A 22,200-nucleotide genomic window follows, 5' to 3' on the forward strand; every position below is an offset into this window, starting at 1 on the left:
TCTGATCTGTGTGATGTCATTTCCTGGTGTTATTCAGCGTTAGTGTGTCCCGCGGAGCTGCAGTACAAGGAGTGTATCACCTGCTGCCCTGCAACCTGTAACATGGACCGGATGTGTATAGACAGCAAGCTGCAGTGTCTGGACGGTTGCTACTGCCCTGATGGTGAGACCACTCCCCTGTCCTGTTATCGCTGTGGCCCCGGTAGGTCCTGGGGTCCATTCCCTGGGTGGTCATGGGGTCCATTCCCCGGGTGGTCCTGGGGTCCAAGCCCTGGGTGGCCATGGGGTCCAAGCCCTGGGTGGTCCTGGGGTCAATTCCCTTGGTGGTCCTGGGGTCCAAGCTCCGGGTGGTCCTGGGGTCCAAGCCGCTGCTTTCCACTTCAGCTTGGGTCTGAATCTGACCCACTGCTCTTTCAGGAAAAACTCTCTCCTTTGTGTATTTTTTCAGGTTGTCTTTGACTATGCAGTGCATGTTTAAGAACTCCCAGGTTTGTAAAGGGATTTGGAAGTAGCGAAATTAGTTTTTGCGTGTTTTAAATACATTGCAAATACTGTGTTAGAACCTTGTGATTTTGATGCATATAAAAAATAACCAGTAGTACTTACAGTCTAAAACGTTGTATAATTGTGATAGCTCTTCCCCTGCTTGGAGTCTTTTGGCCAATCGCGTTAGGTCTTTTCCAGAGGGAAAAAATCTGATTTTTCAAAAGACAATTTAATGTTAAAAAAGTTGTGAGTTAAACGTAGCCAACATGTCTTGGTCCTAGAGCTGATCTATGAGGAGGGCAAATGTGTGAAGGCCTCAGAATGTCCCTGTGAATACCATGGCATGATCTACCCCTCTGGACAGAGCGTTCAGGAGGAGTGCAACAACTGGTAGGACATCATTCCATCATCTACCTTCTTAGACCCAATCACCATCTTTGTTTTCGGGTGGACTTCCTGTTGGTTTCGTCTTGACGTATCGTGCTTTGCATGCTGTTAGCTACTCAGCCACCCTGAAAACCCAACTCAATATCAGTAGCAGAGATATAAATTGCAATATTTCAAACCCGTTGTTAAAATTGGAGTACATACAGCCTAATACATCATGTATAGAATTGACGTTGCAAGTGAAACAAGATAATAGTATCATAACTCTTTTAGAAGTATTATTTAACATACTGTATATAATATTACATATCTAACTGTACTGTATAAAATATACTCAACCATCTCTGATCATGTAAAAATTCTTATATACAGAATAACCTGTTAAGAGCACATGCAGCGTTTGATGTATTTGATAGTTGCGTGCGTGCGTGCGTGCGTGCCGCGGTCATGCCGGTGTGTGTTCCACTCATCCCAGAAAAAGCCACTTGTTTAAGTAGACTATTGTATTGTAAAATATAGGCTGGAGGAGATCTGTTAAATGTCCGTCTACTCAATTTCCTCTCAATCTCTAGCATCTCAGATCCAACCGGGATGGAGTCATAGGGCCATGATGACTGACATTTATTTCCCAGAGATCCTTGTGGATTAGGGCTAGTCTTTCATATACCCATGGTGCACCTGTGACCACGTCTCGCCTTTCTCTCCCTTTCAGCACGTGTAAGGGGGGAGTGTGGAACTGCACAGAATACAGCTGCCCAGGTTCGACTTTACCTTGTCCTGGACAATTTGACAAACCCGTTTAGCTCTGAGGATTAATATCATACACTCTCGCTCTGTATTATTCATCAATGTTATACTGGCTATCACGGTACATAAACCAAATATGACACTACATTTGTGTCTAGTAAATCCCCTTGGATGAATTGTTTTTGCCTCTTCATCACTCACTTGCTCTGTTCCTCTCTCTCTCTCTCTCTATATCTCCCTTTCTCATCACAGGAGAGTGCTCTGTGACCGGTGACATGTACTTCCACTCGTTTGATGGCAGGATGTTTACCTTCCCAGCATCCTGTCAGTATGTCCTGGCAAAGAGTCACAACTCCGGGAAGTTCACTGTAACCATCCAGAATGCTCCGTGTGGACCCGTAAGTTCATTATAGATAATTGTAACATTAGAATGAACACCACAGGGAATAGTGATGCACCAGTATCCTGTATTATGTTGACACAAAGTATGGCCTTAGGTGGTCCAGCTTTGTCCATGTACTGCTGCAGCATGGATATGATTCTGGTCCATTACTCTCCCTCTAACTATCCCCACATTCAGGTGTAATAAAGTATAACAAGTGCCTTAAAATATATATTTTGAAAAAAAGATGCAACTAGTATGAAATTTTGCAATTTTGTGCCTCTGTGAAGGTATTTAACCCCATAATTCATATCAGGTTTAGATTCGATATCTGTCTGTTTTTAAATTTGAAACAATTTATATGACCCTTTTCAGAGGAAAAACCTGTCCAGCCCAACCTGTTTTGAACATAGAATGGCAAATGTGATGCTGTTCATCACATTCACATCATTATTTAGAACAAAGGGTTTCTCTCCATTTTTCTCTCTCTCTTTGTTGCTCTCTCTTTCTGATGACATTTCTGCTCCTGAAACCTGATGTCTGGGAGGGGGAGGAAGATCAAAGGCCATTAGAGTTACATTTGTGTCCTGATCAAACCGTCCAATATCTCTGACAGGTACAACATGAAAAGCTACAAAAGACTGAGAACTTCTCTTCCTCAAAGCCTCCAATTTCCCAGCAGCCATTGGCTGCTGACGTCCTTAACTCAGTGTGGCAGCAAGCAAGCAGGGCCCCAGGATAAGAGGTCATGCAGGTGTTTCTATTGGCCAATGGGGCCCCTGGATCTCACACGCCGGCTTTCTAGGGGCTAATGGGGCCCCTCTTTACTAGGGCTGGGTCCCAATTGCCACCCTATTCCCTATAATGTGCCCCATTTCTAACCACCACTCCAGTGTCTGAAACTGGCAACTCACTTGGATTACCCTACACGGGCCGCGAGTGACAAAACTGACGAGACAGAGAGAGAGAGAGAGAGGGAGAGGGAGAGGGAGTGGGAGAGGGAGAGGGAGAGAGAGATGGCACAGTGAAGCAGAGAAAGAAAAAAAACAATGTGAGAGAGACAACAGCTTGGGCGTAGCGGCAGGTAAAAGGGGCTGTCGGCTGCCCAGTCATGGGCTTTGCTGGGAATAAAAGAGGCGATTCATCCGGAGTGGATCACTTACGTCCCAGGCCCTGGTGCGGGCAGCCAGAGGTCTTAAAAGACTCCCCAGCCTTCCAGAAAAATTCCCAAACCCACCTCAGAGCAGAGACCTTTAAAGTGCATGCACATCATTCGCGGGTGATGTCACATTTAACAGTCACGTTTTCAACAAAGCAGTCAGTTCTCCTTTTCAAACAGCAGTTTTGTGTTTCAGCAGCATCTTTTGCCCTCCTCCTTCTCCTTCTGCCATCTCTCCATTCATCCCTTCAAACTATCCAACTGTGTCTGAATGGCTTCTATTATGGAGAATTGTGAGGTCTCTTTATCCAACCATCTTGTCTCAATTGCAGAATTTAGACGGGGCTTGCATCCAATCAGTGAGCCTGGTCATAGACGAGGACCCACGCACAGAGATCACGATGAGCCACCTAGGAGAAGTCTTCATGGCAGGACAGTACCGCATCTCGCTGCCCTATTCAGACGGTAACTCAGTCACCACACAATAACATGCTATTGAACACATATTAATCCTATCGCTCTGCTATCCCGTTACCAGACGGATGGAGCAATACTGTATAGCCCATTGAGGTTGGAGAAAGAACAGTGGCAAACGAGTGAAAGAGATAGAGACAGAATGAGAGAGAAAGAGGGAGTGGAAAACATAGGGAGGGGACAGAGAGACAGAATGAGACACAGATAGAGAGAGAAGGAGAAAGGAAAGGAGGGGGGAGACAGAATGAGACACAGATAGAGAGAGAAGGAGAAAGGGAAGGGGGGAGAGAGACAGAATGAGACACAGATAGAGAGAGAAGGAGAAAGGGAAGGGGGGAGACAGAATGAGACACAGATAGAGAGAGAAGGAGAAAGGGAAGGGGGGAGACAGAATGAGACACAGATAGAGAGAGAAGGAGAAAGGGAAGGGGGAGAGAGACAGAATGAGACACAGATAGAGAGAGAAGGAGAAAGGGAAGGGGGGAGAGAGACAGAATGAGACATAGATAGAGAGAGAAGGAGAAAGGGAAGGGGGGAGACAGAATGAGACACAGATAGAGAGAGAAGGAGAAAGGGAAGGAGGGGGGAGACAGAATGAGACACAGATAGAGAGAGAAGGAGAAAGGGAAAGGGGGAGACAGAATGAGACACAGATAGAGAGAGAAGGAGAAAGGAAAGGAGGGGGAGACAGAATGAGACACAGATAGAGAGAGAAGGAAAAAGGGAAGGAGGGGGGAGACAGAATGAGACACAGATAGAGAGAGAAGGAGAAAGGAAAGGAGGGGGGAGACAGAATGAGACACAGATAGAGAGAGAGAGAAGGAGAAAGGGAAGGAGGGGGAGACAGAATGAGAGAGACAGAATAAGAGTGTGAAAGGGACAGAGGAAGACAGTGTGGTGGGTGTCATGGAGTTCCTTTTCAACCACACATTTAATATTGTGCCTCATTGTCCGACCAGGTCAGTGTTCTCTCAGAGCTACGTGTCTGGAGTGGTTGAGTTAGGTGAGGTGTATTCAGATGTGTTGAATGACAGGTGCTCTCCCTTGATGAGAGAACTCAGCAATATACAGACTGGATCAAGAACTGGTAAACGCTGTATTATAATGCACTACAACATTTATTTACCCTGGATTTTGTTCCCACAGCTGGGAGCACATTTCACTACATTCTGCGGCTGGCAGGTTAATTAAACTTTAAATAGTTGAAAAACACATTTCGAAATGCAGGATAACCGATGCTAGAACATTTGCACCATCAAAATGAACCATGTCCTATTGTCCTGCCAATGATCTGTTGTTTAGGTTTCAACAACATAAAGAAAAAGTTTATATACTTTACTAATACGCCACAGCTTTCAACCAATCAGCATTCAGTATTCAAGCCACCTAGTTCATAATGTACTGTAATAGATAGCCGAGGACTCCTGCACTCTGTTTTATTACATTGAGAAACTAACCATGCTGTCCATACCGCTGCTGCTGTGATGAGCTCTAGGGGAAACACTGCACTGAAACCAAGCTAATGTATCACACCGACTACATCCTTTCCAACTCATCCTTCCACATCCTTTTCTGCCAGAGGTGTTCCACATCCAGGAGCTGTCATCCATGTTCCTGCAGGTACGCACCGCTCCGGGTCTCCATCTGCAGTACAGCTGGAGGGAGTTCCGCCTTTACCTGCAGGTGAGCAACAGACATCCCACTGTCGTGTCCTTGAGCAAGGCTCTTCAGTTAGGGGGGGTTATGGTGGTTGACGTGTGCCTCTCTACTTGCAGGTCGATGAGCTTTGGAAAGGCAACACTGTGGGTCTCTGTGGAACCTTCAATGGGAACATCCAAGACGACTTCCTGTAAGAGTTTCTGCGTCTGTTTCCGATACGATGCTTTCATGACTGTCAAAATCTTGTTCCTTGCAACAAGTGAGGTTTTCAGACTGACCCGAATCCCGTACTTCTTCTTCCTCCTTCCCTGTGTCTTGATCTTTCATTTGGATTTTTTTTCTCTCTTTTTTTCTCTCTATTTCACCGCTCTCTCCCTCCAACTCTCTGTCTCTCTCCTCAGTCTCTTTGACTTCCTGTAAGTGTGTCTGTCTGACCTCTGACCACTCAGCCCCTCTGGGCGGATCTCTGGCTCTTTGTTGCTCCCTATCGCTGGCACGGTCCTCCCTGTGGCACTCCCGGAGAGTAAAGAGAGGAGAGTGGATACTCCCATTTCAGACGAGGAGGAAGAGAGGGGCAGGAGGGAACAGCTCTTCTCCTCCCTGTAATGGACACTGACCAGCCAGGCAGGGAGGAGAGAGACGAACCATACAGTTTCCTATCCTATCCTATTCTCTCCTTTGCCTCTCTCTCCTCTTTGCGAATAGACTCTGACCTGCCAGGCCAGTCTTGGTCTGATGAAAGGTTACCTCCCTCAAACTGCCTCTTACTGGTAACAGACAAGAGCCCAGGTGAAATGGACGTGTTTGTCCGGACGTGTTTGAAGCTCTAATGGAACTGGGGAAGTCAGATGTGTGTGTTGACATGCTCTTGCCCACAGGTCTCCCTCCGGCATGATCGAGAGCACCCCCCACCTCTTTGGAAACGCCTGGAAGGTGTCATCTGCCTGTGTTCCCAGCCACAGTGTCCCCCAAATGGACCCGTGTGACACGCACCAGCAAGCAGGTATATTTGCCCTCAGTCCCTGTCAGGTGCTGAAGTCTTTCTCCTTCCTCACTGTCAAAGCCGTATTCGTCAGAGGCACATAGAAAGACGCTTGATCCAGCACGTTAAAAAACAATATTCCACCTGTGTGTTCTGGATCCCTCACACCCTCATTTTGCCCTTTATCCTGCCCCCCCCCCACCACCACCACCTCACAGCGTCCTATGCCTCTGAGATGTGTGACATTCTGAACCAGGAGTTGTTCTCATCCTGTCACGGGTACCTGAGTCCGGTGCCGTTCCACCAGCAGTGTTTGTCCGACACCTGTAAGTGTGGCCAGCCGTGCCTCTGCTCCTCCCTGGCCCACTACGCCCGGCACTGCAGGAGATACTCCGTCATCATCCAGTTCCGGGCCAGCGTTCCCGACTGCGGTGAGAGTTGTGCCGAATAGCGCAGTGGGCTTCTGTTGGTGGGACAAAGGACTGTGCTGTAAGCATTTTGTGTTTCACAGGTGTTGTCCAGACTGTCCTTAGTAGTCTGTCCTGCACTCGTTCTGTTGTGAGGGTCTACTGATCCCATCGTTCTGTTGTGAGGGTCTACTGATCCCATCGTTCTGTTGTGAGGGTCTACTGATCCCATCGTTCTGTTGTGAGGGTCTACTGTTCCCATCGTTCTGTTGTGAGGGTCTACTGTTCCCATCGTTCTGTTGTGAGGGTCTACTGTTCCCATCGTTCTGTTGTGAGGGTCTACTGTTCCCTTCGTTCTGTTGTGGGGGTCTACTGTTCCCATCGTTCTGTTGTGAGGGTCTACTGTTCCCTTCGTTCTGTTGTGAGGGTCTACTGTTCCCTTCGTTCTGTTGTGAGGGTCTACTGTTCCCTTCGTTCTGTTGTGAGGGTCTACTGTTCCCATCGTTCTGTTGTGAGGGTCTACTGTTCCCATCGACGATGCTCTTTGATTTGTTTTGATCTATTTTGATCTGCCTTCCTCCCCCCTGATCTGCCTTCCTCCCCCCTGATCTGCCTTCCTCCCCCTGATCTGCCTTCCTCCCCCCTGATCTGCCTTCCTCCCCCCGATCTGCCTTCCTCCCCCTGATCTGCCTTCCTCCCCCCTGATCTGCCTTCCTCCCCCTGATCTGCCTTCCTCCCCCCTGATCTGCCTTCCTCCCCCTGATCTGCCTTCCTCCCCCCTGATCTGCCTTCCTCCCCCCGATCTGCCTTCTTCCCCCTGATCTGTCTTCCTCCCCCTGATCTGCCTTCCTCCCCCTGATCTGCCTTCCTCCCCCCTGATCTGCCTTCCTCCCCCCGATCTGCCTTCCTCCCCCTGATCTGCCTTCCTCCCCCCTGATCTGCCTTCCTCCCCCTGATCTGCCTTCCTCCCCCCTGATCTGCCTTCCTCCCCCTGATCTGCCTTCCTCCCCCCTGATCTGCCTTCCTCCCCCCGATCTGCCTTCTTCCCCCTGATCTGTCTTCCTCCCCCTGATCTGCCTTCCTCCCCCCTGATCTGCCTTCCTCCCCCTGATCTGCCTTCCTCCCCCCTGATCTGCCTTCCTCCCCCTGATCTGCCTTCCTCCCCCCTGATCTGCCTTCCTCCCCCCGATCTGCCTTCTTCCCCCTGATCTGTCTTCCTCCCCCTGATCTGCCTTCCTCCCCCCTGATCTGCCTTCCTCCCCCTGATCTGCCTTCCTCCCCCCTGATCTGCCTTCCTCCCCCTGATCTGCCTTCCTCCCCCCTGATCTGCCTTCCTCCCCCCGATCTGCCTTCTTCCCCCTGATCTGTCTTCCTCCCCCTGATCTGCCTTCCTCCCCCCTGATCTGCCTTCCTCCCCCCTGATCTGCCTTCCTACCCCCTGATCTGCCTTCCTCCCCCCTGATCTGTCTTCCTCCCCCCTGATCCACCCCCCCCCATCCCACAGCCGTCACGTGCCCAGAGACCATGGAATATGGGACGTGCGTGTCGTCATGCCAACGTCGGTGCTCCGCCCTGTCCACACAGCAGCACTGTGGGGAGGAGTGTGAGGAGGGTTGCGTGTGTCCACCTGGAACCTTCTACAGCACCCGCACACACACCTGCGTGTCCAGGTAAGACTGGCGCCAGTGGAGAATCAGCGTTTTACTAATGAAGGGCAAACGATGGCCCCAGAGAACTAAAACCTGGTCACCTGTTATGTTCACGTTGGTTAGCGGTCACTTGTAGAGAAGGCTGATTGAGACTTGCTGTGAATAAAGGATGTGTTTTATCACAACTGCAAGTGGATAGTGGATACCTGAGCAAGTAAAAGAGCAAACCAAAACAAATCCTCCACAAAGTGATGCATTGGCAGTTGGGTTCTCCTGTCAGCACTCTCCGGCGACGTCCCCAATGGCACCCTATTCCTCATACAGTGCACTACCATTGACCTGGACCCGCTGGTCACCTCAGTGAGACGGACACGAGGCTTAATTCTCCTCAAATGTCCTCAGGTTTTTACATCCTACCGATGCGCTACGCTGTTACTTACCCGCCGCTAGAGTTACATCGAGGAATTTACGGAGAAACCCCCCCATTCATTCCCCACTCAGGCTGAGGACGGCACGGATACCTGATAACCAGTGAGAAACGGTCTGCTCTACAGACCCTGGTGTGTTGCTGTGGCCTGTATGTTACAAAGGCTCTCAGCTCCTTTGCTAAACAAGGCCTGGCCGGTCCACCCACTTGACTCTGTGGCCATTTTAGATAAGGGTAGAGATTGGTGTTATTATTTGTCTGAAGATTCTCTTTGTCTTGCCGGCCTCTTCAGAAGGAATGTCATGGAAATGGTGTAAATAAAGTGCTGCACTTGACAGCTTGTTAGCAACAAACCGTTTTTATTTTACAACCATGTTTTGGTTCATTTTTCTGTATGTGTGCGTGTGTGTGTGTGTGTATTTGTGTGTTTATGCGTGTTTGTGCATACTTGTCCATGTGTGTGCACGTGTTTCCTGTGTCTGTAAACGTGTGTGTGTGCACGTGTTTCCTGTGTCTGTAAACGTGTGTGTGTGTGTGTGTGTACTTGTTTCCTGTGTCTGTAAACGTGTGTGTGTGTACTTGTTTCCTGTGTCTGTAAACGTGTGTGTGCACGTGTTTCCTGTGTCTGTAAACGTGTGTGTGTGTGTGTGTGTGTGTACTTGTTTCCTGTGTCTGTAAACGTGTGTGTGCACGTGTTTCCTGTGTCTGTAAACGTGTGTGTGTGTGTGTGTGTGTACTTGTTTCCTGTGTCTGTAAACGTGTGTGTGTGTGCACGTGTTTCCTGTGTCTGTGAACGTGTGTGTGTGTGCACGTGTTTCCTGTGTCTGTAAACGTGTGTGTGTGTGCACGTGTTTCCTGTGTCTGTAAACGTGTGTGTGTGTCTGTCGACAGGCACTCGTGTCCCTGTAGTTTCCTGGGAGCGGACTACGCTCCGGGAGATGTGATCATGACGTCGTCAGGTGTACAGTAAGAACCGCCTCCTCATCTAAATCCAATAAACCGCCAATGAACGTTTCTCGGGACTGAAGAAACATATCTTTTTGTTCTGTGTTGAAAAGACAAGGCGTATGCCTCTCTCTTTCATTTTAGGCTTTGCCAAGATGGAAAGCTTGTCTCTCTAAGCTCTGCTGTCGGTAAGTTACCTCAGGGAGAATTACCTGAATGTTGTTGAATCATGTTGCAGATGTGTCTATAATATGATCATCCTGTTTCTGTAGGGATTTTCTTGCACAACAGGATATGCAAATATGTATTCTAGGTCTAAGAAATGCTTGTAATGTTTGCAATATCCTCTAAAATGTCTGACTTAAGTTGCCCTAACAAAGAAATGTATCAACCCCTATTATTAATTATAATCTTGAATATTATTTAGATTGCTTGTTACTGCTTGACTGTTGTTTGTTGCTGTGCTCAAATTAATTTACAACATCTGTACACCCTCAACTTATAATTAAGCTATATGACACAAAGGCGTATGGTATATGGCCAATATACCACGGTCAAGAACCGGTAAGCACAACGCATCGCATACCACAACTATCAGCCAATCAGCATTCAGGATTCAAAACCACATGGTTTGTGAGAGACCGCACGCCACAAGCACTACGTGGCCTTTATTTCTCTTTTTTGAAGCTTGACATTAACTTTTGACGGAAACGTTGTTATATTCCGTCCTTCTACGAGAGATGTTGTGACCCTTATCGGTTGTGCGACGCATGCACGACAATCTGAAATACAAACCGGTCGACGTCCTCCGGCCAATGGTACGCATTTGCACCGTGTCCCCCTCCAGACAAGCAGTGTCCCCTGGGCCAGACGTACGTCGACTGTGTGGAGGGCCTCAGTCCGGGAGGGGGACTGGGCTGTGAACACACCTGCGAGTCCCACCTGCTCAACCTCACCTGTTCAGCTCACGAGCCCTGCGTCCCTGGATGTGTGTGCCCCCATGGGTGAGTACTTTCGAACGTCCCCCCCCCACACGACAGCGTGTACTGTAATCCATCATTCAGTTCTCCTCGGTCGGGCCGTTATGGACTTTCACTGGCAGCAGCCACCACTGGCTAGGCAGCTATCAGGAAGTGTCAGCATAACTTTTCTTTCTCCAAAAATCAAACATCCAGTAGCATCGAACCGAACACGGGTTTTAAATATTCTTTTTGAACATGCTCAAATGCCCTAATTATTGATTTTCATTTGGCAGTGGTTAAAGTTTGTGGATGTTTGTAAAGATTGTCTAAAAAATGTAATCATGGTTTGTTAATTTTTTTTTGGATAATTTACTTCTTGTCGGGTGAGGAGCCACCTGACATCAAGTTGGACAAACGTAGTATTATCTTTCAGATCCTGGAGCAAGCCAATGTGGAATAGGTCGGATTGTAAGGGAAAATGTAGCAGTTGATGATTAAAGGCTGACACTTCAAAAGTTCATAATGCAAAGGTCGAAGAAGTAGAAGTCAATTATATAAAGGTCGGTAATGTAAAGGTTGATGATGTAGAAGTCAATAATGTAAAGGTTGATGATGTAGAAGTCAATAATGTAAAGGTTGATGATGTAAAAGTCGATAAGGTAAAGGTTGATGATGTAAAAGTCAATAATGTAAAGGTTGATGATGTAAAAGTCGATAAGGTAAAGGTTGATGATGTAAAAGTCAATAATGTAAAGGTTGATGATGTAAAAGTCGATAATGTAAAGGTTGATGATGTAAAAGTCGATAATGTAAAGGTTGATGATGTAAAAGTCGATAAGGTAAAGGTTGATGATGTAAAATGCCTAGATACATAACCATACAAGAGCTGTGGTGGTCCACACAAGCCAGCTGGGATTTTCCTGCAGAATCTCAGTGTGGCTAACAGGTTTGTCAGTCTGTGGGTCGTCGGGAAATCATCGACCAAATATTCAGGAGCCAGTGATCTGTGGCAGTCACTGAGTGTATGTGCTTCTGTGGGTGTTTGAGTCTGAGTTCAACTGCTCCGTGGGCTGGCTAAGACTCTGACGGGATGACCTCTAAGACTCTGACGGGATGACCTCTGAGTAATGGCAGAAGGAGGCGTAGCGATACTCCTCCCCACCTACAGTTTTTCCAGCTACCTCTCACAGAGGTGGTTGTTATCTGGTTACGATGAATCATATTAACCATTTTTGTCCAGTTTTTCGGCTGTTGTCCTGGGTGCCTATATGTCCTGGGTGCCTATACTGAATGCTGAAGCTGAACGGTGGCAGTTACCCATAGTCGTTTTCAGAGCTATACTGGAATAACTCTGTAACTGAGTACAACTATGAACGCGTTTATTTCTGGTTCAGACAAGAAAGTCTCAGTTCATGCTGTTGATACAAGACATCAACACTGATTATAGGGTCGAATTCAACCCACATGCTACTATTCTTTAGACTGGCCTTCCCTGGACTGTGTGCCTGGATTTGCTTAGTAATCTTTCATCACTGGCTGATACTGATTTCACAAATGATCCTAATGAAGTAGATAGTCGTCACCTTACCTAGGAGTGGCTGCTCTTCGTATGATGTTGGACAGCTATTCGTAACCACGGGATTCCTATCTCATTACGCCCCCAGCCGATGAGCAGAGACAGCCAGACATATGGCAGATTAAAGCCATCTGATCCAGATAAAACACTGAATATAGAGCAGAATGATGTCACCCGATCCTGCTAATACCCTACAAAGGTTAAGTGGCTGTATTATTAAATGAAACCAAATACTTTTAAGAGTCACTCTGATGAGAACATTAAGGGTCTCATTGATAAACACATTATGCATGCTAAACCAAGCTTATCTCACTTCTGTGTAGATTTAGACTGGTCACATTTGAAATCTTGATATGTTGCACAAAGGTCCAGCAATGTACCATCTATCACTCTGTTTTTTTATTCAGCATGTGATCAGGCACACCCCTGGGAAAATCCTGTAGTTGATGATCCTTATCCTCTGAAGTGTTCTCGTCTCTTAGATCGGAAAAGGAGATATCTAGATACTTTACCATGACCTAGAAAACTAGATATCCGGCACTTCAAACCACCAGTATTTGGGTTCAGTGTGCACTAGAAGTAGCCTATAGAGTTCTACAGTCCATAGGATCTGACATAAAAGGTGCCATCTAGAACCATAAAGTTGTTTCCAGGTGGTTCTAAGTAGAACCCTTTCCACAGAGTTTGTGGATCTCAAAATATTCAAAAAGGTTTTTACCCTGAACTTAAAAGGGTAATGCTCTAGTGTAATAAGTACTTTATTTAATTTTTTTGAGATTGTACAGATACAAAACCTGTCATTTTTTAAAGGTTGAAGGATTCCAAGGTTTTAACAAATCAAGTTTGGTTTGTCAGTCATTCTTTCTGCTTGAAAAAGATACATTGTTAAAGGGAAGATTATCAAGACCTGATATCCAAGATGGATCAGTGAGAGAGGAAGAAACTGGAAATTGGGGACTGGAGGGAGGGACGTGTGTCTGGGACAAGGTAACCAATGGAAAGAGGAGTCTTGGCACTCTGTAGGTGTGATTCATGGATTCCAGTGACACAGACCTCTCAACCTATAAAAAAACAATTTAGTCGAACATGACCTCAGCATCCCGCCAAGCAGACAGTGGCCTGTCCTTGGTGTTTAATATCTGCCTGGTACAGGAAAGTCTCGTTTAAAGGTTGGAGGCTGTGGTTATGGTTAGGAGTTAGGGGTTTGTCTATCTGTCTAATCAGTCTATGTCCAAACGTTTGACATGCCATTGGGAGTTTATGGGGGACAGCCTTACTACAGCAGTGGCACCCATGTCTGCAGGTTAAATACAAACTTATATATAGCTTGGTGTTGACTGTTTCAGCTGAACCCTGCGGTCATTGCCCCATTTCCACTACTTGTCAGCTACAGTGATTTCTCAGTACTAGCTAAGACTTCAAAAAAATATATACTGGGAAATCATTAGTTCATGTGCTGACAGCTAAACCCCATTGTGTTGTCACAATGGCACACTGTGTTTACAAACTAAGATGTGGACCATTCATTCATTACTAGCTTGAACACAATTAATGTTGATGAAAGTCAGAAGGTGCATTCAGGACTGTACAGCCAGCCTGTAATATATTTGTTTCTGTATTGGATAATCATAAAGTGATTGCTGCATTATAGCAGTAAAGGTGTTTTATTAAACCATATTCAGAATAAGCTAAATATTGCAAACTCAGTTCATATTTTATTTATTTTATTTCAGTCTCATCTTTATCTTTCTCTCTGATTTGTAGTAAGACAATTGTAAAACCTCAATCCATTCATATGATCTTCCTTCTGATAAGAGCATGTTCAAAATGTATTATCTCATTATTTTCTTCTGTCTTCACCTCTTTTTCTGTAGAAATTGTTGGGCATTAATCTGTTTCTGTTAAGATAGTTGGGCATTTACTGTTTCTGTAGAGATTGTTGGGCATAAATCTGTTTCTGTAGAAATTGTTGGGCATAAATCTATTTCTGTAGAGATTGTTGGGCATTAATCTGTATCTGTAGAGATTGTTGGGCATAAATCTGTTTCTGTAGAGATAGTTGGGCATAAATCTGTTTCTGTAGACATTGTTGGGAATGAATCTGTTATGTGAGCTGAGACATTCTGCTTGTTATCCATCCATCCATCTTCTTCCGCTTATCCGGGGCCGGGTCGCGGGGGCAGCAGTCTAAGCAGGGATGCCCAGACTTCCCTCTCCCCAGACACTTCCTCTAGCTCTTCCGGGGGAGGCGTTCCCAGGCCAGCCTGTTATGTTTATGTGTAATTCTGTCCAATGCCTTAATCCCACTCTCCTCTCTCTTCATTCTAGAAATAAATGTTCACTATGATTTTTGACACAAACAGGTGGTTTGTAGATAGATCAGGTGTCTGTAAAAGCCCCTTAGAAAATTATTTATGCCTCACTTGAATAAGACCATCAACACATTTTCATTATCACCATTACAAAGGAAGGGAGAGATATGCTCTCATTGTGGGTTTTCAGCAAACACTGATTCCTCATGTATGTACATAGAAAATCAAAGTTTTACACTCCCTTATTGAAAATGCAGCTTCAGTTGGATCTTGTAACCAACTATTTTAAGTGAAAAACAAATGGATACCTCCTCTGTCAATGCATTGTTTACATAATTGTTCATGCGCTACAGTTAATGCGTAGTGTATGCACCTTTTGCTAGGATTAGTGCAGTGAGTCTATTTGGATAGGGCTCCATCAATATAGCGCACCTACATTTAGCAATAGCATCCCACTCTTTGTAGAAAATTTTAAGCTCCGGTTTTCTATTGGACAGAGGTTTGGGCGGTGCCATTCCAGTACAATGGATCATCCTTTTTGCAAGCCATTATTTGGTTGATTTGGCTGTTTGCTTCAGATTGATGTTGTGTTGAAATGTGAAATTTTTCTTTAACTACAGCTGTCTGGAAGAAGGTAGCAGGTCTGTACCAAAATATCTTGATTCATTGTCCTCTTTGTCCTTACCAGAGTTTACAGATGAAGAGAAGCAGCCCCAGAGCATGATGCTGTCGCCACCATGCTTCAGTCGTGTTAGCTTTAACGATGGTCTTCACAGTCTTTCATGATATATTTAATGCTTTCAGATAGTTTTTTATCCCTCTCATGATCCAGAAATGTCAATAAGATTGTACAGATCTTTTGTTACGCCCTTGTGGACCTGGTTATCTCTGTACTATGCAACCAAGAAATATTCAAGGAAGTCCTATTGAAACAGCATGTTTTTGTAGGATCTAATCAGAATCCCTTTAATTGTTGTCTGGTGTAAGCAAATTAATTTGTATATTATTTTGAATGTAATTGGTGGAATATGAACAATTACAAAGCCTATTATTAAGGTTGTGCACACATATGCAACCAGGGCATTGGTACTTTTTTATTTATTCCAATTTTTAAGAGAGATCATTGTTTTCTTTTTTTTATATATATACCTTTGGTACATACAGTGAGGGAAAAAATTGTTTGATCCCCTGCTGATTTTGTATGTTTGCCCAATGACAAAGAAATGCTCATTCTGTAATCTTAATGGTACTGTAGGTTTATTTGAACAGTGAGAGACAGAATAACAACAACAAAATTCAGAAAAACGTATGTCAAAAATGTTATAAATTGATGAGTGAAATAAGTATTCACTCATTAAAACTTAATTATATTTCAAGTTTGTAAACAGACATGACATGATTTGTCTTGATGTTAGCCTTCTCATCAATGAAAGCTGTGTTTTCAGGAAGATTGTATACACTTTTGATGGTGGTGTATAAACAATACATTATGGCTGGGGGACACCAGGGGGTGTGGTATATAACAAATACATGACATATACATGCCTTATTTCTGTTATCACTTTTAACTGCATTTAGAGCCCATACCCAGCTTTTAATGTCTCACACGCTTTATATGGCTTTTAGACAATCTGTGTTCAAACCACCCAGTTTATAATGTATGTAAAATTGTGATGGCATTACACATATAGTTGTATGCCATCCATACTAAATATCTGGTCATAACAAATCCTGGGAAAACGATCCACTGCTGTAATTAACACTGCAGAATTCCCTTCTGGCACTGCTTGGCTCCGTCTCCCACATCCAGAACATGCCAATACTGCCAAAGATCTCCTCACCTTCGTATTGGGGCATTCCTTTGCGGAAATAAGATACTCCTAAACAAAAGATCGAAAGAGTAAAGACTCTGGGCAAGGTGAACTCTCGTGCCAGTCGTTTCAAGGCTTTTGGGGCCCTCGATCGGGTGGCGTGGGCAAGCTCCTGCGTTGGGTGGAGCAGTGCACTTCCAGATGGAATAATAATGAGATGGCGCCCAAACGCCAACTTCAGGACTCATTGACCTGATCTCTCCATTTATGCAGTTTAATCAGGAATTTGGAGAATTGATATGTTTCCCCAGGGCTTCAAGTGCGAATGTGTTAAAGAGGTTTGTGCACATTTTACGATTGTTATTATTAATTGTCTTGTTCAAATGCTGTATTATAATTTAGTAAATTGTACTGTTTAAATGTTGACATTTGAAGAGTTCGTTCAATCATACTAAACAGTTTAAAAAAAAAAAAAAGTTTTTAAATTGGTTGGAAAAATAATACATTGACATTGAGTTCATGTTTCATGGACTTCTTAGTAAAATATTTTAATTTACAGAATGACCATCACCTCTGTTCAGTAATATTTATTCATATCTATTGTACCATGGAACAGCGAGACCGTACCAGAGAATAGATGATTACGGGAGCTTTGATCAGGGTAATCGATCCAGTGGCTTGGCGGACAGATAAAGAAAGCTGTTAACACCACTTTATCTGCAGTGTAGCTTTACACAGATGAACCTCGAGGTTTGTAGCCAGAGCATTCAATGTGTCGTTTCTTTGTCTGCTGGCCCCAAGCCTCTCCTGTCTCTCGCCAGTAGATATAACTGCCACGCCGCCGTGATATTACAAGATTCTTATCGTCTCCGTCGCTCGAACGGTGTGGAAACCCGATGGAACGGCCCGGACAAAGACTGCTTCTCTCTATCTCTGAGAATCCTAATCGTCTGGTTTTCTCATGTAGCGAGTGTTGCCCCTTTTCATCCAGAGTTGCCCATCCCTGAAACCCTCTCATATCCTGGCTGTAGTTGTAGTCACTGAACCTAGACAGGCCCCCCCTGTTGATCAGGCCACTTGGCACAGAGCAGGCCAAAGATCTGGGTTCCAGGTGGACTTCGTATATACCTGATATCTCTATCTCTATGCATATGTGTGAAAATGCTAATTCAACAGCGTCAGTTCTTACTAAGTGAATTCAACTGACAATTTTAAGTTTCTGTGTGTGTGTGTTGGATTCCTAGACTGCTGAAACATGGCGATGAGTGTTTTGAACCGGATGCGTGCCCCTGCCTCTGGAAAGGAAAAGAATACTATCCAGGAGACAAAGTTACATCCCCCTGTCATCACTGGTAAGATTAGAACAAATGTACTTTATTCTTTCAGGAGATAAAAAACAAATCTAACCAAACCGCACCTCTATGGAACTAAACTCAGAAAGTATAACATAATAATCTACAGTTTCAGTACAAGACACACATATCTTAGATAAATTCTTGTGCAGAAGAATTGCACAGAGAAACACCACTCGTCTACATTAAACTCCTTATAAGATCTCTCATTCAGACAGCTTTGACTTTTAGAGTGTCCAGGTCAGAGAAAAATGTGCTCACTCAGCACTTCGCAACAGCTAACAATGTGCGCCCGGATTGAAGACAAATCCCTGTGCTTGGAGCGATGAGACCTCTACAGATTGGACCCACAGTGAGACTATTCATCTGATATAAATAACCCTCCTTTATCTGTCAGAGAAAATCACCTCACAGCCTCCAGATTACAGAACCCTTCCTTGTGTAAAGGTCTTTCATTGGGGCGACTCTCTCACCGGCCAGTGAAACGTTCTCACAGTGATCTGTCTTTCCTATCCTTCTTTCAACCCTCCATCAATTTTTTTTAAATTCTGACAGTTAGTGACGGAAAGAGGAAGATAAGGATCCGGGTGATAGCCCTATGATAGGTGGTGATTCAACATTTGGCAGCTGACAAGATCCCCACTTTTCGGCGAACGATAATCGCTGGCCTCCCAAACAAAAAGGCAGCCATTTGTTATGGATGAAAGTGCTTGCATTGAGTGGTTGCAGTTAGCCTACTGGTTGGTACTAATTCGTGCTGGTTGACGCCGTGCCCGTCTCTTTCAGTGTCTGCCAACATGGTACATTCCAGTGCGTGTTCCGTCCGTGTCCGTCCATGTGTACCACCTATGGAGATCGCCACTACAGGACATTCGATGGTCTGCTTTTTGACTACGTTGGCGCGTGTAAAGTCTACTTGGTTAAGGTATAAGAGTCGCATTACCGGGATTCAAGTTCGAGTTTAATGAATGGATGTAATGAACTTCAATTCAGTTCATGAATTTGTTACAAAAATCTAGAGCAGAGATGAAAGTGTTAATTAATACACTGTTATAGGGTGAGCGTTATGGTTGCCCTTTCATGCATTTCAGTTGTTCAGTTCGGTCTTGGCTTAGCTTAGTTCACATTTATTTTTCCACCTCGCTTACAGAGCAGTGGTGATCTGATGATGAGCGTGATGGCAGAGAACGTAGACTGTTACGACAGCGGTGTCATCTGCAGGAAATCTCTGCTCATCAACATCGGCAGATCTTTCATTGCTTTTGACGATGACAGCGGAAAACCGGTGAGTGCATGCTCTTGATACTGAACATTACCAGTTGGTTTGTTGGGGGTGGTCTGGTGAATGCTGGTCACTGGACTCCTGTTGATGGGCTTGGTATAAATCCATTCAAATTTGGTTTAAAAAGACAGCAGGGGCAACTACCCCCCCCCCCTGCTAATTTGACCTGTTTATAAACCTTATCTAAGTCCTGTCCATTAATTCCATTTTTCCCTTGTGTTTAGAACCCATCCAGTGTGATGGACCGGAAGCAGGAGGTTTTCATATGGAGCGCCGGGTACTTCACTGTGGTCCATGTTCCAGAGGAGGACCTGACCGTACTCTGGGACCACAAGACCACTGTCCATATTCAGGCTGGAGCACGCTGGCAGGTCAGGGAGTGGGGCTGTTAGCAGGGTTTGGAGACTGATTTCCGTTCAGTCAACTGTGCTTCCACATTAAGAAGCATTGAAAAGCAACTTGTCCCTTGAATCCAACTAATCCATTTGATATTATTTCAAAACATTTATTCTGGTGGCACAATTAGCAACAAAGTGGTAATAGGATATTTTTGCTCATAAAGTCAGTTCAAAGCAGATTGTTTTGATTTTGACAGTCTCCATTTTGCCACAAATTTTATTTAAGAAAACACGACATTCCTTAACGCAGCAGCAGAAAGCCTTAGATGTACAGTTGCTATCCAGAGTTTTTACGTCATATGTAGGTCACATTTTGGTATTCATCACTGATAATATAATCACGTTTATGGAAAAGAATTCCGCTGCCAAATGAGTCATTTCACAGTCCTTGTTCCAGTTGCTGAATAATAACTGATTCAACAACCATAATAACATGTAGCTAATATCTGTACATCCGTTACTTCATTAGTTACAGGGCAATTATGGCATTTAATTAAATTACTGACTGTAATTCAGATGGAATGTACTCCGTCCCTGGTTGTTCGCATCGCTAGAGTCACACAAATACCGTGAACTACAGAGACCTGGCTGTTTCCTCCTGATATTTCACCACCCAGTCCTCTTTGATCTCCATCACAACTGATTCAACCAGTCATCAAGCCTCTGATTAGTTGCGTCGGGTGTGTTGGATTTAATCCAGTGCACTAGCTTTATTCCCACTGTACATAGTTGAACCTATATTCATTCGGTTTTAATTGCCTAGGGGGGGGTCCCCTGTGTAACACTCACCACTGACTTCACACAGTGTCTGTAATTGACCGCTGGGGTGTCCATGGTGTTAATGGGAATTCCGTGTGTTCAGGGCAAGCTGAGTGGTCTCTGTGGGAACTTTGACCAGCGGACGGTCAATGAGATGAGGACCCCTGAGAACATCGACTCTGCTACTCCCCAGGAGTTCGGAAACAGCTGGACAGCTGCAGAGGTGTAGTGGCGTTTTCTTGTTTTGTGTTTAAGATAAGAACAGTGTCTGTATGTGTGTCTATGTCTGTCTGTGTGTGTGTGTGCGCAATATACAGTACACGTTTTAACAGTCAAAGTGTGTGTGTGCATCCACAAGTGTGTTGGCAGCCTACTTACAGCAGTTGTGTATGTTTTCAGTGTGTGAACAGCCCCGATACCAGACACCCCTGCACCCTAAACCCCCTGAGAGAGCCGTTTGCTAAGAGGCAGTGTGGAGTCCTGCTCAGTGAGGTCTTCCAAGTCTGCCACCCGGTGGTGAGTTTTGGGAATGACAACCAGCTGCTCAGCCAATGGAAGAGACGGCTGAGGCTATGTTGTGTGCGCGTGAGGGACTGAACAGTGAACCGTGGGTCAAAAAGTACAGACGGCCTGTGTCCAGAGTCTTTAGGCAGGATCCAGATCAGCCGTAAAGCTGATCAGCTGGACAAGGACAAGGGAAGACCAGGTTGGCTGTATCGGCGGCCTAGTTACAGCAGTCACGTGTGATGGCTGGAATCATCAGGCAGGAACTGCAACACAACAGAGAGGTCTTTGGGCGGGGACCGCTAGGGGTTGTCAAGCCAGGTAGTTCTGAGGCGTTAGCCATGGGTTCGAGTCCTCCCAGGATTCAGGAGTCATTGGATGCCAACGTGTATTTCAGTGTATATTTTAGTCTGTCGGTAATCCCCCATCACACGCTCTAATGCAACACTACAAAAGCAGGGCCTGAGACTGGTCAGACTGAGGGAGGGGGCCAAACACACGGCGGCAAACTCAGACGCTGAAACTCACGACCGATCGCCCCCCGGCTTCTCTCTCTGCCCTCCTTCCAGGTGGACGTGACGTGGTTCTACACCAACTGCCTGGCCGATACGTGTGGCTGTAGTCGCGGCGGAGACTGCGAGTGCTTCTGCACCAGCGTGGCGGCCTATGCCCACCGATGCTGCCACCAGGGGGTCGCCGTGGACTGGCGCTCCCCGTCAACCTGCCGTAAGTCCAGGGAAACTGGGAGGGTGTCGTGGGAGTTCACCTATGTTCTTTACAGCCTATGGGAAGAGCAACGGGCCAATAACTGAACGTCGCTGGTTCAGGTGAATCGTCTGTCGTTGTATGTCTGAGAGAGGCATTGAGCAAGGCATTGAGCAAGGCAGTGAGCAAGGCATTGAGCAAGGCAGTGAGCAAGGCAGTGAGCAAGGCAGTGAGCAAGGCAGTGAGCAAGGCAGTGAGCAAGGCAGTGAGCAAGGCCCTTGATGGGAAATATAAAACCGCAATGCAATACTTTTCTCTTGGCGAGTTTACTGACTACTTACTCTTTTGTGTTTTGTTTTTGCAGCCTACGATTGTGAATACTACAACAAAGGTACACACGTAATCTTCACCTATTTCTCATTTGTCATAAAATCTGATAATTCATTTATTTTTGCCCTCGACCAACGTAATTTACCTTTGAATATACTTAAGAATGTAATGGACAATATTCAGTACTTACTACTGTACAGTTATGAGTGAACCACAAGAGGGCGCTGTCTGTGCACCGATCAGCTGGCCATTCTGGACACCAGTCAGTACAGTAAAGGATTCCCCGCAACAACGTCTTGTTCTTCCTCTCCTCCTCATCCTCCTCCTCAAGTGCTGGGTAAAGGCCCCTACAGGCTGGTGACATACCGGGAGAAAAGCGCTGTCCTAGCGGCCAACCGGTCCAGTGGAACAGTGTTCGCCAACAAAGGAGAACCGACCAAAGCCGGGATCATGTCCCTCTTCATGATGACCCCTGGACTGAGCAGAGCACGTCCACATGGTGAGA

General features: G+C 45.5%; 1 protein-coding gene across 1 annotated transcript in view; it reads left to right on the forward strand.

Moving 5' to 3' along the window:
• The window catches only part of otog (otogelin), a 56,893-nt gene that overhangs the window by 11,766 nt on the left and 22,927 nt on the right, over positions 1–22,200 (forward strand). The window contains exons 11-33 of the mRNA XM_020051418.3: positions 38–163; positions 768–876; positions 1,586–1,632; positions 1,873–2,018; positions 3,494–3,626; positions 5,215–5,318; positions 5,411–5,484; positions 5,696–5,710; positions 6,173–6,297; positions 6,495–6,707; positions 8,188–8,353; positions 9,651–9,725; positions 9,849–9,892; positions 10,552–10,708; positions 17,610–17,717; positions 18,504–18,642; positions 18,868–19,002; positions 19,224–19,370; positions 20,260–20,379; positions 20,556–20,672; positions 21,230–21,386; positions 21,730–21,756; positions 22,027–22,194. Of these exons, the coding sequence (XP_019906977.3) occupies positions 38–163; positions 768–876; positions 1,586–1,632; positions 1,873–2,018; positions 3,494–3,626; positions 5,215–5,318; positions 5,411–5,484; positions 5,696–5,710; positions 6,173–6,297; positions 6,495–6,707; positions 8,188–8,353; positions 9,651–9,725; positions 9,849–9,892; positions 10,552–10,708; positions 17,610–17,717; positions 18,504–18,642; positions 18,868–19,002; positions 19,224–19,370; positions 20,260–20,379; positions 20,556–20,672; positions 21,230–21,386; positions 21,730–21,756; positions 22,027–22,194 (2,652 nt within the window). The remainder of the gene's footprint in view (positions 1–37; positions 164–767; positions 877–1,585; positions 1,633–1,872; positions 2,019–3,493; positions 3,627–5,214; positions 5,319–5,410; positions 5,485–5,695; positions 5,711–6,172; positions 6,298–6,494; positions 6,708–8,187; positions 8,354–9,650; positions 9,726–9,848; positions 9,893–10,551; positions 10,709–17,609; positions 17,718–18,503; positions 18,643–18,867; positions 19,003–19,223; positions 19,371–20,259; positions 20,380–20,555; positions 20,673–21,229; positions 21,387–21,729; positions 21,757–22,026; positions 22,195–22,200) is intronic.

Source organism: Esox lucius, chromosome 2 (genome assembly GCF_011004845.1).
Source record: "Esox lucius isolate fEsoLuc1 chromosome 2, fEsoLuc1.pri, whole genome shotgun sequence".
NCBI classification, from domain to species: domain Eukaryota; kingdom Metazoa; phylum Chordata; class Actinopteri; order Esociformes; family Esocidae; genus Esox; species Esox lucius.